Raw genomic sequence first — 16,509 nt, 5'->3', positions numbered from 1 at the left:
TTACTGTTTCCTCAAAAATTAATCTTCACAAAATATACATATACCTTTAAATTCATATCAACATAATACAAGCACCATAATATATTAGAATTATAATGCTTATATAAGGATTCCTCAACTAGATTGAGTAGACCAGTACTAACGACAAAATTCCGATAGCAGGTACATATAACATATGCACACACTTACCGTACTATACGATGCTCCTACAGAAAATAGTTAGGCTTAGCCTTGACAGAAGTTAGGCTTAGCTGCTTGCACACTTGCTAGTATCATAAAACATTTCAAAATTCATATTTAATGAACTTTACATCCAAATTCTATTGTATAAAGGTGACTCCAAGACTGAAATAGCAAATTTCCACTGATCAGCATATCAGGAGTTGTTGTCAAAATATTGGAGAAGTTGGTTAAGAGCAAAATATAGGAATGGATAAATGGAAATGGGAGTATTTCCATCTATCCAAATGGATAAAGGAAATGGGTTAACAGTGATACTGCTGTATTCCACATGGAATTCTAATCAGTAAACTCTAGCACATAAGGATGGATGTAGAGTTGGTGAGATGGATAGGAGGGTGGTTGATGGAGAGATAGCAGAGAGTAGTTTATTCAGGAGTAAAGTCCAAAAGAAGGTCTGTGACTATTAGTGTGGCGCAGTGTTCTGTTCTTGGACAGCTGCTGTTTAATTTGTTCATTAACGATATAGGAAAGGATCTGAGGGAAACTGTTCACTTGTTTGCTGATAATGCAAAGCTGGGTAGAGCAATAATTAATAAAGATGATGTCAAAATTTTGCAGGATGATTTAGATAGATTGGCAGACTGGGCAAAGGAGAACTTAATGTGGCAAAGTGTAAGGTTATGCATTTTGAGGTGAAAAGATTACCAGCTGTATACCACATTTAGTGGAACTGTATGCCAGGAAATTGAAGCCAGAGATTTGGGAATGTTAATGGATAGGAAGTTGAAGTTTAGGGGGCATGTAGCAAAAGTGGCTAAAGCTTTGACGAGCAGAGACAAGCAGGTTATCCTGCCTCTTTATTGAGCCTTGATAAGACTCCATCTTGACTATTGCATGCAGATCTGGGTGCCAGGGTTTCTTGGTGATGTGGAGGAAGTGGAGAGGATCTAGAGGTGAGTGACCAAGATGGTAGAAGGTCTATGGAATGAACCTTATGGGAACAGAACCTGGTTGATAGGCAGAAATAGGGTGTCATGATTGAGACATACAAATTGCTGAAGGATTTTTACAAGATTAATTTACAGGAAATTTTTCAGAAGAGGTCAGGTGGTGGGAGAACTAGAGGCCATTCATGGAAACTGAGTAAGGGTGTATTTAACAAGGGTGTTAGAACTAGGTTTTTTTTGCTTGGAGAGTAGTGAGTGAGTGGAATAGGTTGCCAGAGTCCATTGTGGGTGCAATGACTGTGAACGAGTTCAAAGCAAAGTATGATAGATACGGCACAAATGTTAGATCATGCTTGGAATGATGTTTAGGGCCTCCCTCAATGAGTCTAAGGACTCCATCGAGTAGCCCGTAATAATTAACATAGTATCTGTTATATCCTTTGAAGATATATACTAGAATCTTTTAAAACATTTTTGAGTATTTTGTGGAAATTACATGTTGGAAGTGTAAACTGACTATATAATATGACCTCTAAAAGCAACTGGTAATAGAAAATTCTATTAACTCTATAATTCTCCTCCAAACATAGATTTAATCTAAATTTTGAGGATAACTAAATGATTTTAGTGAAAAATTGTAAGAATTCCGTTTACATGCTTAATTTCATTATATTTTGATTACCATTTATAAATGAAGTTTTTTGAGGAGAGAGATTTCCCCCATTTATGATTCTTAACGAAATTATATTCTGTCTAGGTAACACCGTTGAGTTTGGCTTTCATGAAAGGACACATGGGACTAGTGGACTTTCTTGTGGAACAGCCAGGAATTGACATAAATGTGGATGTACATAATGAGAATGGTATTTCCCTCCCACCCTCTATCTAATTCATTTGAATGAAAAATTTGTCAGTATCTTTTGTTTTTGTATAAGGCATAAAATTCTATTTTTAATTTAAAAAAATAAATCTTTAAGAAACTTATTACAAATTAATAAACCATGCAAATGACTACCAACAGCTATACTCTGTTTATGCAAAAAAAAAAAAAAAAAAGAGTTAAATTTTTATCACAGGTTTTAGAGATCTCCTCAGACAGCTGATGAAGCTGAATGATTCTCATAGAAAGGCTTAGACATCGATTACACATGCTTACTAAATAACTTAAGGGAATTACAACATACAATAGAATATACATTAAATTAAACTTTAATATATTTCCAATATTTCGGCAACGTCATGTTGCCATCTTCAAAGGAACTTACAGTAAAGACGTGTATGCAGGCACTAAACACAGTAAATGAGAAATGAAGCGTGGAAGCTATGGTTTTCCATAGCTTCCTCGCATAGGAACTCTTCACCACTCTCCTTGAAGTGACAAGTTCTCAAGCAGAAGATTCTGTGATTGCTGTCCACTCAGTCTTGCTAACCACTTCACAGGCTTATTATATATAACTGGTGTTCATGTAGTGTTTTCTCCACAGATCATCTTGTCTGTCGAAAGTAAAAATAATTCCAGTCACTGAGAGCTTGATATGCACAGTAAGGACAAAAGAGGAGACCATTCACTTTTACTATGAAAGCAGAAAAATGATAGGGAATGAGTCTTCTTAGTCATTTTGCTCTCCTGCAGATGTACTAACTGCTTCTGTTTATCATAAGCCTAAACAACAACAAAAGAAACTTAAGATAATAATTATAACATGCTTACTAAATAACTTAAGGAAATTATAATGTACAATAGAATATACATTAAATTCAACTTTAATATATTTCCAATATTTCGGCAACGTCACGTTGCCATCTTCAAAGGAACTTACAGTAAAGGCACGTGCATGCAGGCACTAAACACAGTAAATGAGAAATGAAAGCGAAGAAGCTATGGTTTTTCCTAAAAAGTCCTGATGGTGCCCCCCTAGTGGGCTATGTAGGTATTCTTGGCCATTGGGCTGAAGGTCTCTTAATGTAAGCCTCCCAAATTTGGGGCAGTCTCATGCAACCAAATTTGTTGGGTTTGGCATGTTTCTTAGAGCTGAGGCTGATTCCTTGAATAGTTTTTCAAATTTGAACTTGCTACGGTGTTATTGTGGCTTTCTTCCACCATATTCTGTGGCATGTATCCAGAGCATGGTCTGCAAGCCCAGAGTAGCTGTACTGGTGAAACCAGATGTAGTCCTTGTGTTCTGAAATTCTGATGTTCGCTGTCCTGCCTGTTTGGCCAAATTAGGACAACTTACAGCTGCAAGGGACCTTACAGCTGTAAGTTGTATGGAAATATGGAAGCTGAATGGTAATACTACATTTGGTCAGATGTCAGAGTATGTATGTTTATATATATTGGTTAACACTCTTTGCTGTATGAACATTAGAACTCACTGTTAGAGGCCAGAGTGAAAGTTCAGTAATTGTATACAGCAGTCCCTCAATTAGAAAGTTCAGTAATTGTATACAGCAGTCCCTCAATTAGAAAGTTCAGTAATTGTATACAGCAGTCCCTCAATTAGAAAGTTCAGTAATTGTATACAGCAGTCCCTCGATTAGTGTGCCTAATGCGTTCTTTAAAACAAGCGCATTAATCGAAAATGCACTAATTGAATATGATAACCTATGGGAAAAAGTATAATTCACTCCTCAAATTTCTTTTTTGAACCTTAATCTTTTTTATAAAAGAATTTGGGTATGTCTCAGGGCCTAGTTAAAGGAAAACCATGAAGCTGAAAGACAATAAAACATATTCAGAATATAAATTTTATTATTCTACTTCTTAACAAAGAATTGAGCTAACGTAGTTTGGCAGGCATTTTATTTATTTTTTTTCATACAACCGACAGTATGGCCCTATTGCCTCTTCTACAAATATTACTGCTTCTCTCTTCATCAGGGTCAGCCTCTAAGCAGTGCTGCTTAAAAACTTCAATTTGATGAAAAATATTTTCAAATTGTTTCTGTGAAATCTCTTTTGGCTGACTATAAGTCGTTAAATTTTCTTCATGTTCTTCTGGATCTTCCCGCTGTGCATCTAAATTTAGCAGGTCGGAATCACGCAATTCTTCAGAATGAGATTTAATTAACTCTTGGACGTTATCATTGTCATTTTAAAGTTACCACTTTAAAAACTACAATGATCATAAAAGAGAAGTTAATTTTCCTACATGTAATAATTAACAATTCATCCTAGAAGATGGATCGATTACCCTATTCTCAGAATGAATTCTCCTTTTTTGTGACGTGCAAAAGTGTCGAAGGGTCTGCAATCTGTGGGTATACTATAGCAAACGACATAAATTTTGGCGGTAAAAATTTGGAACATAGTATGCATAGTGTACATGGAAGTAGTGTAGTATGCAATTAAAAATAACTTTATAAAATGTTTTAAGTTGGTAACTAAATTATTTCATTCTGCTGAGTGATTTTTTAAAATAGTTAGCCATAAAAATATATAGATGGAAAATTTTTAAAATCTGTACCATTTATTTTGAAGATGTATAGGCGCACTAATTGAATTTGGGTATCGAAAAAAAAATGACGCACTAATCGGGGGCACATTAATTGAAGGATTACTGTATTATTGAAACATAACTTGGCTTTTTACACTAGGAATTCAAGATTTCAGATTTCCAATTCTTTGCTGTCATCATTAATAGTCTATCAGACTTTCTGTATAGCACCCTCAGGTGCTTCTTATGGACCATGTTTACTAGAGCTGTAATGTGTGTGTGTGGGGGGGGGAACAAAAGGTCCTCCTCAATAATCGTAGATTTTTACCTTGGCAGACTGTTCTAGTTGGGCAGAGGAGAGATCTCTTGAAAATGAAAGCAGAGACTGATACTGGTCGACTAGTATAAATTGTTCTCTACCAAGGGAAACCTCTCTCCTCCATTCTTCGCATAAACTCATTATGACAGATTAAATAACTTACCTTTGGTGGTGGTGGTGGTGGGGGGGGGATATGAATATTTTTTGTACAGGTTTGAACATAGTGTACAGGTTGAATGGCATATTTCTGTGGTTTTTTTGATCAGCCTATACACGAGGTTAGTTAATCAACCCATAGTATGTTAGTAACGTGTATGGGCAATGGGTTGGGAAAGGAGAAACTTGCTTATATTTGATTTAAAGGACTGTTTATTGTATTCCTTGGGTAACACATCAGGGGGGAAAGACTGTTCCACAGTACAGTCTCAGCAGGGATGGAGGAGGAAAAGGAACTTGTTCTGTGGGTTTCGAGGTGTACTGCGAAGGGATGTTGGGCAGCACTGTATGTGTTCCTACAGACCTTAGTACTGAGTGGGGGAATTATTGATGCTATTTCAGATGAACATTTGTCATGGAAATATTACAGAATACACATAACGTAGAATCCAAATTCATGTGTGTAAGTGGAAGGAGTGAGTTGGTAAAAGATGAGTTATTAATCTAATTGCTCTCCTCTGTATTAAGTCAAGCATTTTGAGAGAGCTCTTAGGGTCTCACTCCAAATGTGAGAGCAGTATTCAATAGCTGGGCAGATTTGTGATTTATTTAAGGTTAACAGCTGTTCAACAGTGAAGTAACATCTTGAGTGAAGAGATCCTAGTTTTTTTCGAAGCTGAGGATGCAATGGTTGTAATGTGTTTATGCCAGGAGAGGCTTGATATCAGGGCGATTTGAAGAAGACAAATCTCATTGTGTCTGAAAATTTGAGTGTTGTTAAAAATAATACTATTAATAATAATAATTTTTTTTTTCCCTCTGAGAAATGAGACAGAACTGGATTTTACTAATATTGAAATTGATGATGTTGTATTAGTTGAAGGTCAACTGAAGTAGGTCATTGATATATAGAAGTAAGAGGTTTGGTGAGAGAAAAAAACCTTGTGAAATCCTGGCATGAGTTGAATGGAAAGAGGATATGAAACCATCCATCTTCACACGTAGTGTGTCAGACAGAAAGCTGGCAATCCAACTACAGAAGTCCTGAGACAGACCAAATGATGATAGTTTGCTTAGTAAGCCTTTGTGCTAAACCCAGTTAAAAGCTTTGGAGATATCAAGTGCAACCACTTGAGATTCACCAAACTTCCCATGGCATTTATCCAGTGACAAATGTGAGCAGATCTCCTGTTGATTGGCAGTGACTGAATCCATACTGGTAGTCGTTTATTAGTTGAGTGCTTTTGACATAGTGTAAGAGCTTAATATTCATAGTTCTCTCCATTACTTTAGATAGGACTGAGGTGAGTGAGTGAAATAGGATGGTAGGTAGATGGCAGTGATTTGTTGTCCTTTTTTGGGAATGGGTTGAATATAGTCCAATTTTGCAAGTGGGATTGGATACCAGTGGAGTAAGGGGGTATATACAGGTGACATAGGATAGGAGTCAAATCTGGTGCACAAACCTTCAGGACAATTGGAGGAATGCCATTAGGGCCAGAGACTTTTTTGTGTCTAATTTGGACAATACGTTTCTCATATCTTTCTGGCAAAAAGATATATTTCTTCCCAACCACTCCAGATGCCTAATATGGAGTGGTTGGGGAGAGAATTTACCATTGTCAGTTATGTGTGCATTGGAGGCAGTGTGTGAAGCCAGGAGTTTGGATTTTTATGTGGGTGATGATGATAGTGACAACGCAGTAATACCTCTGCGTATGATAGGGGTGGAAATAGTTTTGGGGAAAAGTTATGACGAATTGTTTTGGAAAGAGACCAAAACGTTCTGCTGCTGTTTGGACATACTGCAAGTTTCCTGCTTTTTGCTCTTTCAAACTATGTTTTAGAAGCATTGATAGTTTTCTTGCAGCTATTTTTGGCTTGAATATAAGTACTAAAGGAGGATGGAGTTATTGATGTGTGTGCAGTGCTTTATTATTATTTGTACAGCCTGGCACATCTTTTGGAGAACCTGGGTTTAGTTATTCATTCAGAAAAATTGGATAATCAGATTTATTTATTCCAAATCATTCTCCCAGAAAATCCATGTGAAGCAGCTTAAAGATCTGGATAAGAATTATTTCCTAGTGATGGTGCTAATCTTTTTTGTCCTGACTCATATCTTTCTTCCCATGTTCTTCATTCTACTTCTCCTTAACTATTTTTAATTTGTCACAGACCATAATTGGAATCGACATTGTCTTTTTTGCCAGGAGTACAACCTGTGTACAAAAAAAAAAGAAAGAAAAGAAAAGAAAAAAAAAATCCCTTTTAGACTCACTACTTTGGCAAGATAGGTGGTCCTGAATGGCAAGTCCAGGATCATTTAGCTAGGTGGCCTTGTCCTTAAGTGTTAAGGGTGTCGCAGTAAGTTTCCTTTCCTATGGTCCAAGGCTTTCTTTGGAACTAGTATAGTATTCAGGTCCCAGGCATTCTAAGCTTGAGTGTGGTCATTGCTTGCCAGGGTGTGGGTGTGTAGCTTCATGGTCAGTGGGAGAACTCTGCTGGTGACTCTTGCTTTTGAGAATGAATACTTTTTCACCCTTATGTTTATTAGGGCCATTAACAAGCATGAACTATGTAATGAAACCTTAGAAACACCAACAGAAAATCAAAATAAAATTGATTGTGTTTGGAAAACCGCAATCAATTTTAAACATTATTTTAAGCTACCAAGAAAGTAGCTTAAAATAATGTTAGTAGGCATCCAAACCTGTATGTTGATATGGCCTTGCTTGCTATCTCCTTTGAATGAATGAAGGAGACATTGGTGGACACTCATTCTTGAGGATGTGTGAAAAATGTTCCACTTCAAGAAAATTCACTAATAAGAAAGATAATGGAATTACAACACAGAGGTTCAAAGACATGTCTAAAGACCCCCCCCCCCCTCTCCCCAGCAGATGGACCATTATCAGATGGAATGCATGATTCCATTTCTCCAAAGAGGATGTGGTCACTTTATTACACTGCAGCAAGTACAACTATGAAAGATTATTCTTTGAACCAGCTCTGAAACTTCCCAAACCTCAACAAATTTGGGTGCATGACACTGCCCCAAATTTGGGAAGCTTACATTTTAAGATCATCAACCCCACCAGCCAATACAACCTAATTTTGCCCCCTAGTAGGCACGTTTAGGACTCTAGGACTGACTTCAGTTACCTTTCTTCACCCTCATTTGGTTAGTGTTAGTGCCTTTGTGCAAATATCATTGATTTTGTGATTCCTGAAGATGGCAATGTAACATTGCCAAAATATAGGTAGTTATTTAAAGTTTTATAATTAATAATATAGTTTATGTTGTCATTTCTTAAAAAAATTAGAATATGTGTAACCAATGTATAAGCCTATCTACAAGAAAAATCTCTCTCAAGATGACATTGATACCATATTGCAGTTACTATCATCTTTACTTTAAATGGCAGATATAAATGGACCCAACACTCTGTGGAGTAATATCTGAACAGAGGAAGAGTTATGGACATATGCTAGACATCTCCCTCCTAAACACAGGCAGCACTGCCTTCTTTGATATATGCCTATTTGATATATACCCAAACATTCACTGTCATAGACTGTTTCACCTTCCCACTCTTAAAGTGGGAAACTGAAGGAAACTTATTTGGCAGTTATCATTTCGTGTGATATCCAATTTTCTGCATGGGAAAACTATGCAGATATCATGATGAAAAATTGAGTTTCCATGTTTCTCTAAACCATGGTTTAGAGAACCACGGGAACTGAATACATGTTTTAGAATGCACATCAGCTAAAGAAGCTTAAAAGATAGCTTGAGGGTATTTTCCAAAGATACTCCACAACAACAAACCTGATTTCTTCAAACATTGCTGAGCTTAAGCAAGACACACTTGCCATCAGTTGCAGAAGGAATCCTTGACCCAGTACATCCTCTTTAACAAGAACAATAAAGACAAAAGAGATCTGCAAAATCTGGAAAATGAAAGGCAGATATACCACCATCTGGCTCTCCATCCTCGAACACAATGAGTGTATAGATGCCGATCCAACATTAATTGCTTGGAGATTTTTGCTAAAACATCAACAACAACTTTGAATCCCATTGAATTCATTGTTCCAAAAATGGAAAAAAAAGACAATAAATCCAGTTTTGTTAGAAAACTGGAATGGTACCAAAGAATACACTGGTAATTCACTAAAAAAAAGAAAAAAAAAAGAAATGAAACCCGTTTTGCTTCAGTTACATCAGACTGCTATTTAGATAATAACCCTTACTAGATGTTAAATCATCTGTTACTAAATCATCACTGGATCAACTGTTGTGCCTTGATAACAGAATGTTCTGTGAAAATACATTCCCTGATACCTGTAAAAGGCAACAATTACTGCCATTCCCAAGACAGGGAAAGATCCAGAATTCCTAAATAACTTGCATTCACTGTGTTCACCAGATAATTATGCAATATTATGTAAAAAATGTCGTTACTTCTTTTCTTTTATGGTTTCTGGAGAGAAACGATCTTTTTTTCCAGAATACAATATGGCTTCCGAAAATATCCTTTTACTGGTTGTATCATCCAGCTGGAGGCTTCTGTTAGAAGCCTCCAGCTGGATGAGACAAAATGAGCATCTAGTATTGGTTTCCTTTGATGTGTAAAAAGCATTTCACTGCTGGGAGATTTGGAATACTGAAAGATCTACACAATTTTAGTTTTAGAAGAAATCACTCTCTTTTTATCACAAACTTCATATCTAACCAATCTTCCAAGTTCGAGTGGGAAATGCTCTCTCCTGACCATATAACCAAGAGGAGGTTGTACTACTCTGTTTCAGTGCCAGTTTTTTTAATCATGGTCAACTCGATAACCAAACAACTTCAACAATAAGTAAAGCTCTATATTTGAACAACTTTGCCTTCTTTTGTCATTCATCTCTCATCTCAGAACTCGGACCACAATCTTGTATAAGCTGACTCTCTCAAAGAATGCCCCTTCTCCAACCAATTCGAACCTCACATCCTCTGGCACTACAAAGGAGCGAAATGGGATTACTCTGGAATTTCTACTCCTCCTTTACTTGGTCTAACTATTGTTTCCACTGATCTGATCCTAACACCTGCTGTGAACGAGTTACAGTATCTAGATCTTGATTAACATCAAGCCATAAGAATTGCCACTGGTGGATTTTGCACTTCAGTGATTCCTTGTATGTACTCTGAGGCAGATGGACCACCTTTGTTCCTTTGATATCAACAATTGTCTTTGTCATACACAACAAAAATAAAATCTCTGCCAGACTACACTGCATGGCCAACTTTTTTTTCCATGATGGGAAAATCTCTGTAACACTTAAGAGACTGCCATAAACCACCTTTGATTTTGAATAAAAGTCTTACAAGCTTATTCTTGCAAGAATAAAAGCTCTTACAAGCTCTCCATGTTTAAGTAGACAATATATCCCAGGTTGCACTAAACACACTTCCACTGTGGCATTCATACATACTACCATGTAGTTTTTCTTTCTGCATTATTCCAGTTGTCTACCAGTATCTGTTTTAAGCTTGTACAATTGAATTCTCTGATTTTGGGCCTGTCTGCACAGATGCTTTAAAATCAGAGTAAAGTGGGTTATTTTTCTGTTCTAGACAGCACAATATTTGCTGATATCCCACTAAAATGTAATAACGTCACAGCTGAGTAGAAAACTATAGAGCTTACTTTAAAATATAGAATATTGCAGGCAATAAGAAGGCAAGAGTTACAGAAAAATTCAGTACTCTCTCTCGAATCCAGCCTGTCCTTTTTCAGTACTGGAAGATACTCTTGGATGTATGTTTCTGTTGGATTCTGAGCCCTATTAAGATTAAGGAAAACAAGACTAGCTTGTCTTGTTTTCCTTAATAGTGTTAGCTTGTCCCTCAAACTTCCATCTGCTTGTACTTATACAAATTACAGTCAAATCAGCAAACACAGATTTATCTCATTACAGTCACCATGGAATAGTGATACCAATAATCATCTCCATCGAATCAAGCCTGAAATTAAATTGTGACAGTCTAGACCACATATGCACAACCCCCGGCCCTCTACTTCTTTTGATCCGGCCCTAATCAATTTCAGCGAAGTTTGTCTGATTCATGGTGTGAGAAAACATGGTGTGTTCTACTTAATGCGAGTTAGTAGAACTCCCATTAAGCCGACGTCATATGACTTGTGCAAAACACACCATGTTTTCTCCAACCAACGTCTCTTTCTCACTTTGACTAGCGGTGTGTGTGAACGTGTTCCAACGTGTCAGTTCGGTACTTGCGTTGTGTTGTGCTTTGTTCAGTGCCTGCATTGATGTTATGTTCTGTTCGGTGCCTGCGTTGATGTTGTGTTCTGTTCACTGCCTGCGGTGTAGAAGACAGTTTTGTTTGAAAGTTCTGAATATTGCATATAAATTTGGGAAAATGTCGGGTTATTGCAAAAAAAAAAAAAAAAGTATATGCAGAGAATAGTCAATTTCAAGACAACTGGACGGAGGATTATTATTTTATTCTATTCTTAATAAAGGTTTGCCTGTGTGTTTGCTGTGCAACGAATCCGTATCTGTCAACAAAGAATACAACTTGAAGAGACACTTTACTTTGAGACATGCGGATCACCCAAAAATTGATGGACAACTACAAAAAGATGAAATACAGAAGTCAAAGAACTTGGATACTCAGCAGCAAATGTTCAACAAGCAAAGAACGCAGCACCACCGCATTGTCAAAGCCAGCTTTGTGGTAAGCGAAAAAATGATAAGCATTTTAAGTCATTTGGTGAAGGAGAATTTAGCAGAGAATGTCTGCTGGATGTTGCAAGTATAATATTTCCTGAAAAGAAAAAAGACTTTGAGAATATTCGTTTGTCGAGACGTACTGTTGTCCAATGGATAGAAATTATGGCTGATAATATCAAAAAAGTTTAAAAGAGAAGATTGCTAGATTGGGAGCATTTTCAATTGCTTTGGATAACAGCACCGATGCCTCCGATACAGCACAACCAGCAATATTTATTCGAGGAGTTGATGCGGATTTCACCATCACAGAAGAATTATTGGCACTTCGGCCGTTAAAAGGAACAACTACCGGTGAAGATATATTTGAAACAGTCAACACAGTCTTTGAGAGATTTGGGCCTAAATAGAGTTCACTATCTGGCATATGCACTGATGGAGCCCCTGATATAGTTGGTGCACAGAAGGGATTTATTGGAATAGTTCATGAAAGAGCAATAGAACTACAGATCCATCCAGAAAATTTAACAAATTTTCACTACATTATCCACCAACAAAATCTGTGTGCAAAATCAATTAAATTCACAAATGTTATGGAAGTTGTAGTAGCCATAGTTAACTTTATTAAGTCGTGCACTTAATCACCGCCAATTTAAGGAGTATTTGGCAGACCTATTTTCGGATTATGAAGATATGTCTTATTATTGTGAAGTGAGATGGTTCAGTAAAGGTAAAATGTTAAAATGATTTTATGATCTGAGACAAGACATTGCAGATTTTATGGACATAAAAGGGAACACAATTAACCAAGTAAAAGATGATGAGTGGGTGTATGATTTAGCATTCCTTGTAGATGTCACTGGATACCTAAATGAACTGAATTTTAAATCGCAAAAACAAGGACAATTGGTTCACGAACTGCATGGACATGTCAACGCTTTTTGTAATAAACTAAGATTGTTGGAAAGTCAGATAAGAGCTAAAAATGTTTTCCTACTCTAGCCATTCATAAAAATATCCCTTATAGTTGTTATGGGGATGAACTGAAGGCACTAATAGAGCAATTTTAGCTTTATACCAAAGCATTATATTATAAATAAATGAAATATGAAGTAGCAACTTGTTTTAATTCATTTAATATTAATTTATTTTATTTAATAATTTGGTCTGGCCCTTGACTCGGAGACAGAATGATAATTTGGCCCCCGAACTAGGAAAGGTTGCCCATGCCTGGTCTAGACCACTTTTAAACTGAAGAGGAAGCTTTTATTGCTTGGTTACCACATAGGTCAGACATCTTACATGCTTCTTCATGTTGAGGTTTAACGACATGCCTACGTGAATATTTCGATGATGGACTATCTGCTTTTCACATGTTATTCATATTTTGACTGTCCTCCAACGAACACAGTCATTATTTTAGTTGCTTTCATAGTCTGTCTGAGCTGTATACACTTTGGCAGATTTTATCAGACTCATTGAGTATCACGCTGGTTTTAAAATTTTACTAATTATTAATGTCTGCCATCTCATAAATTATATAATTATTCATTTCTATTAGTTTAATTTGTTGTTTATATGCTTTTAAAAATCTGGTTTTGTGAATGTTTTACAAACTTGAATTCTTTTTGTACTTATTTTACATCTGTTTTTTTCTAAACATTTTTATCTGTTTATACCATTTTACCTATTACACATTTTTTTGTTATATGCACGACAAAAAATGTCCTTGCACTATTAAATCTTTTTTTTTAAAAAAAGGCTGTAGTTCATTAGTACTGATCTCAAAATGTTGCTCTATAATCAAATAGGGAAAATTCAACCCACTTCATGTCTATTATAAGCGGAGTGTTACTTTGTCTCACACAGCACAATGAAATTATTTTACCATACAATAAAGCAAAATGCCCTTAGTGGAATTTGAACCCTCTGCCCGTTGGAAGCAGAGATGGCTGGCTACTTGATCAACAATGCCAGAAGTCTACATTCAACTCATTTAAATGCTACAATTTCAAAAATAAATTACTGGCATTCGATTTTAACTTAATATTTATTTGTTCTATACTTTTCAACAGCTTTAGGTCTGTAACCGTTTTTAACTCTAAAGGAAGTAAGGAATATCATCATGTTTTATTTACCTTAAGTGTTACATAAAGCAAACTGAGAGACAAGGGAGTCAATGAGTAAAATTTACAAGTGATGTGGTTATTTCTCACCATAGAGTCCTATTTTATGCAAGTATGTAAATGTCCTTGACAGTGGGTTGTTGAGAGATATGATATGACTAATATATTGATAAAACTGTTGTATAGGTCTTCCTCTCCCTCTTTTGCTGATGGGAGGATCATAAAGGAGGAGTGTCTTATGATAAGGAGCAATCGGGTGCCTCAGCTGATTTCCAATCCGGTTCAATTGAGACTGTTGTGTGATCAATAGTAGAGGAATTTGATTGGTTTTCAAGAGAACTCTATCATTGGAGATTCTATCTCTCCATGTATATCGAAGAATTTTTCTAAGACATACAGTTCCAAATCTGTTAATGAGATTTCGGCTATTTGCTGTGGCAATAGTCCAAGTTTGGGATGCATATAGAAAAATAGCACATGCTGTGGCCATAAAAAGTCTAGTTTTGGTTTCCAAGCAGACAAGAGAGACTTTCCATATGTGAGTCATAGTACCAAAGACTGCTAGTGCCTTTTGTTTTCGGACTTTTATATCATATTCAGTGTCCATAATATAAGAGCCAAGATATTTGAAGGTGTGTACATTTTTGATTTTGTAGTTAAGGTGATGTAAGGAACCGTCAGCCAAATTTGGTAGAACTTTAGTTTTGGTAAAATTAATTTTTAATCCCACCATGTTGGGGCAAGATAATAAGTTTGTCCAGATGCCGTTGCGCTGTGTTGTAATCTGGATCAAGTAAGACGACATCATCTGCATTGATGAGTTCTAGTAAGGAATATACGTATTTGTAACAGGTGCACCAGTGCGCCTGTTAGAAAATAAGTTGAAACAATCAGAGAGCATTACTAATTACTGGTTGACAGATCTCTCACTATTGTTGATTGTTGTAGCATAACCAAAGGCTGGGTTAAAGGTTTTTTCTTCTTGCCATGCCATGAATTTTATTGCAAGCAGAAAATAATCGAGGTGGGGGGAAGGAATCCACCTTACTTCAGTCTTGATCAGATATAAATCTTTGCATTGTTTTCGTGCTTTTATTATGCATTTTGCAACTGAGATGTAATTTAGTCTTCATATTAAATAGGTCAGCAGCATTATGAGTAATAGTTTTCAGATGTTGCACTTATAAAGAATTGAGCTGTTTACCATTGCATATGCATCTTCATTGTCAAGCACATTTCTTTCTTTACTGTGAAGTGTATCGCTTTAATATTCAACTTTCCCCCAAAGATGTATCACCTACACATCATCTTTAACTGAAACAAATATTAGAATTCAATAATAAAATTAGACTGGGATATATTGGCCGAAGATTTTAATAACAAATTAAGCTGACTAGTTTCAACAACTCGACTGTTGGCTTTGTCTGGGCATGCATAAGGTGATAAAAAAACAGCTTAAAACAGGTCAAGAAATAAATATAAACGAATACTAAACGTTATACAAATTCAAAAGACGCGTCACAATAAACGCATGGAGCATGTGTGATGTCAGACATTGGTATGCAATTACTTTCTGTAATTTGCAGTGAAGTTAAATTCTGGTGTGCTAAGTGATCTTATGATAGTCTTCTGTTGGATTGTGATAGATTGGGAACTTTGGAACTCCTATCTTATCACAATCTAACATGTGTTTCCAAACAAAAAAGGAATATAAGTACATGTGATTGCCTCTGAGTATTAAATTAATGCTATATAAATATATCAAGCAATATTTTTTACTATGAGAAAACAAATAAATGTGCATTTAGTACCACTCACAAATGAGTTAAAATCAATAATGGAAGTGTAAACCTTTAGCAGAATTTATAAAGTAATATGTATTAAAAGATATAGGATGTTAGCACAAATTCAAGATGGGGGGGGGGGGGTGAGTGAAGTCTAAAGGTCACGGAGCAGTAATGCATGGGAGCGGCTCGCCCCAAGCAATAGTGTGACGTAAGACCACATGAGTGTGTTGGCTGGACATGGCGGGATGTGAGAAATGCCAAGAAAGAAAGTGGAAATATAAGGGTCATGCACCCCTCAGAAAAGGGCTTTTTGTTCCTGGATCTCCTGGTGTGTTCTTCTTGTGCTGCCGTAAAGGGTGGCAGTGCCTCCATTTCGGAGGGTTTCAATAAAGGCAGCAGCGGAACTCGGTGGTCGTATCTCTGCAGAAGGAATAAGCTCGGCAGTCCATAGAAAGCCAGATTGGAGCACATAGGCATTTCGTTTATGGAAAGGCAGATTTTGGTAGACCATTGACGCGATACAGAACAAAAGGGCAGATAAGTAGACTCTATTTGTATTTTACCAGATTGTGAATGAGAGATTTGTGCCACATTGTAAAACAGAAGAAAGAACATTACTGATATTAATTAGGACTGTGCTGCTATGATTTAGAGAGGGTTACCTTAAATCTTATTGTCTCCTATTGTGATAGAGTTGTATAATATGTTATAGGAGGTTACGAATATGTCTAGAGTGAGGAATTGCTAATTTATGAAGGGATTATAAAAGATATAAATGCTATCATGTGTGGTTTGAGTGAACTACTGAAA

The 16,509-nt window shown here is 36.3% G+C and overlaps 1 protein-coding gene across 1 annotated transcript in view; it reads left to right on the top strand.

Moving 5' to 3' along the window:
• The window catches only part of LOC150102348 (poly [ADP-ribose] polymerase tankyrase-like), a 1,002,656-nt gene that overhangs the window by 380,113 nt on the left and 606,034 nt on the right, over positions 1–16,509 (top strand). The window contains 1 exon segment of the mRNA XM_090399561.1: positions 1,888–1,993. Coding sequence (XP_090255687.1) covers positions 1,888–1,993 — 106 coding nt within the window.

The sequence above is a fragment of the Typopeltis vanoorti genome, chromosome 10 (assembly GCF_054136105.1).
Source record: "Typopeltis vanoorti isolate ZY-2024b chromosome 10, IOZ_Tvanoo_1.0, whole genome shotgun sequence".
Classification (NCBI taxonomy): Eukaryota; Metazoa; Arthropoda; class Arachnida; order Uropygi; family Thelyphonidae; genus Typopeltis; species Typopeltis vanoorti.
Note: the sequence above shows the minus strand (reverse complement) of the source record. Positions and strands in the feature narration are given on the sequence as shown.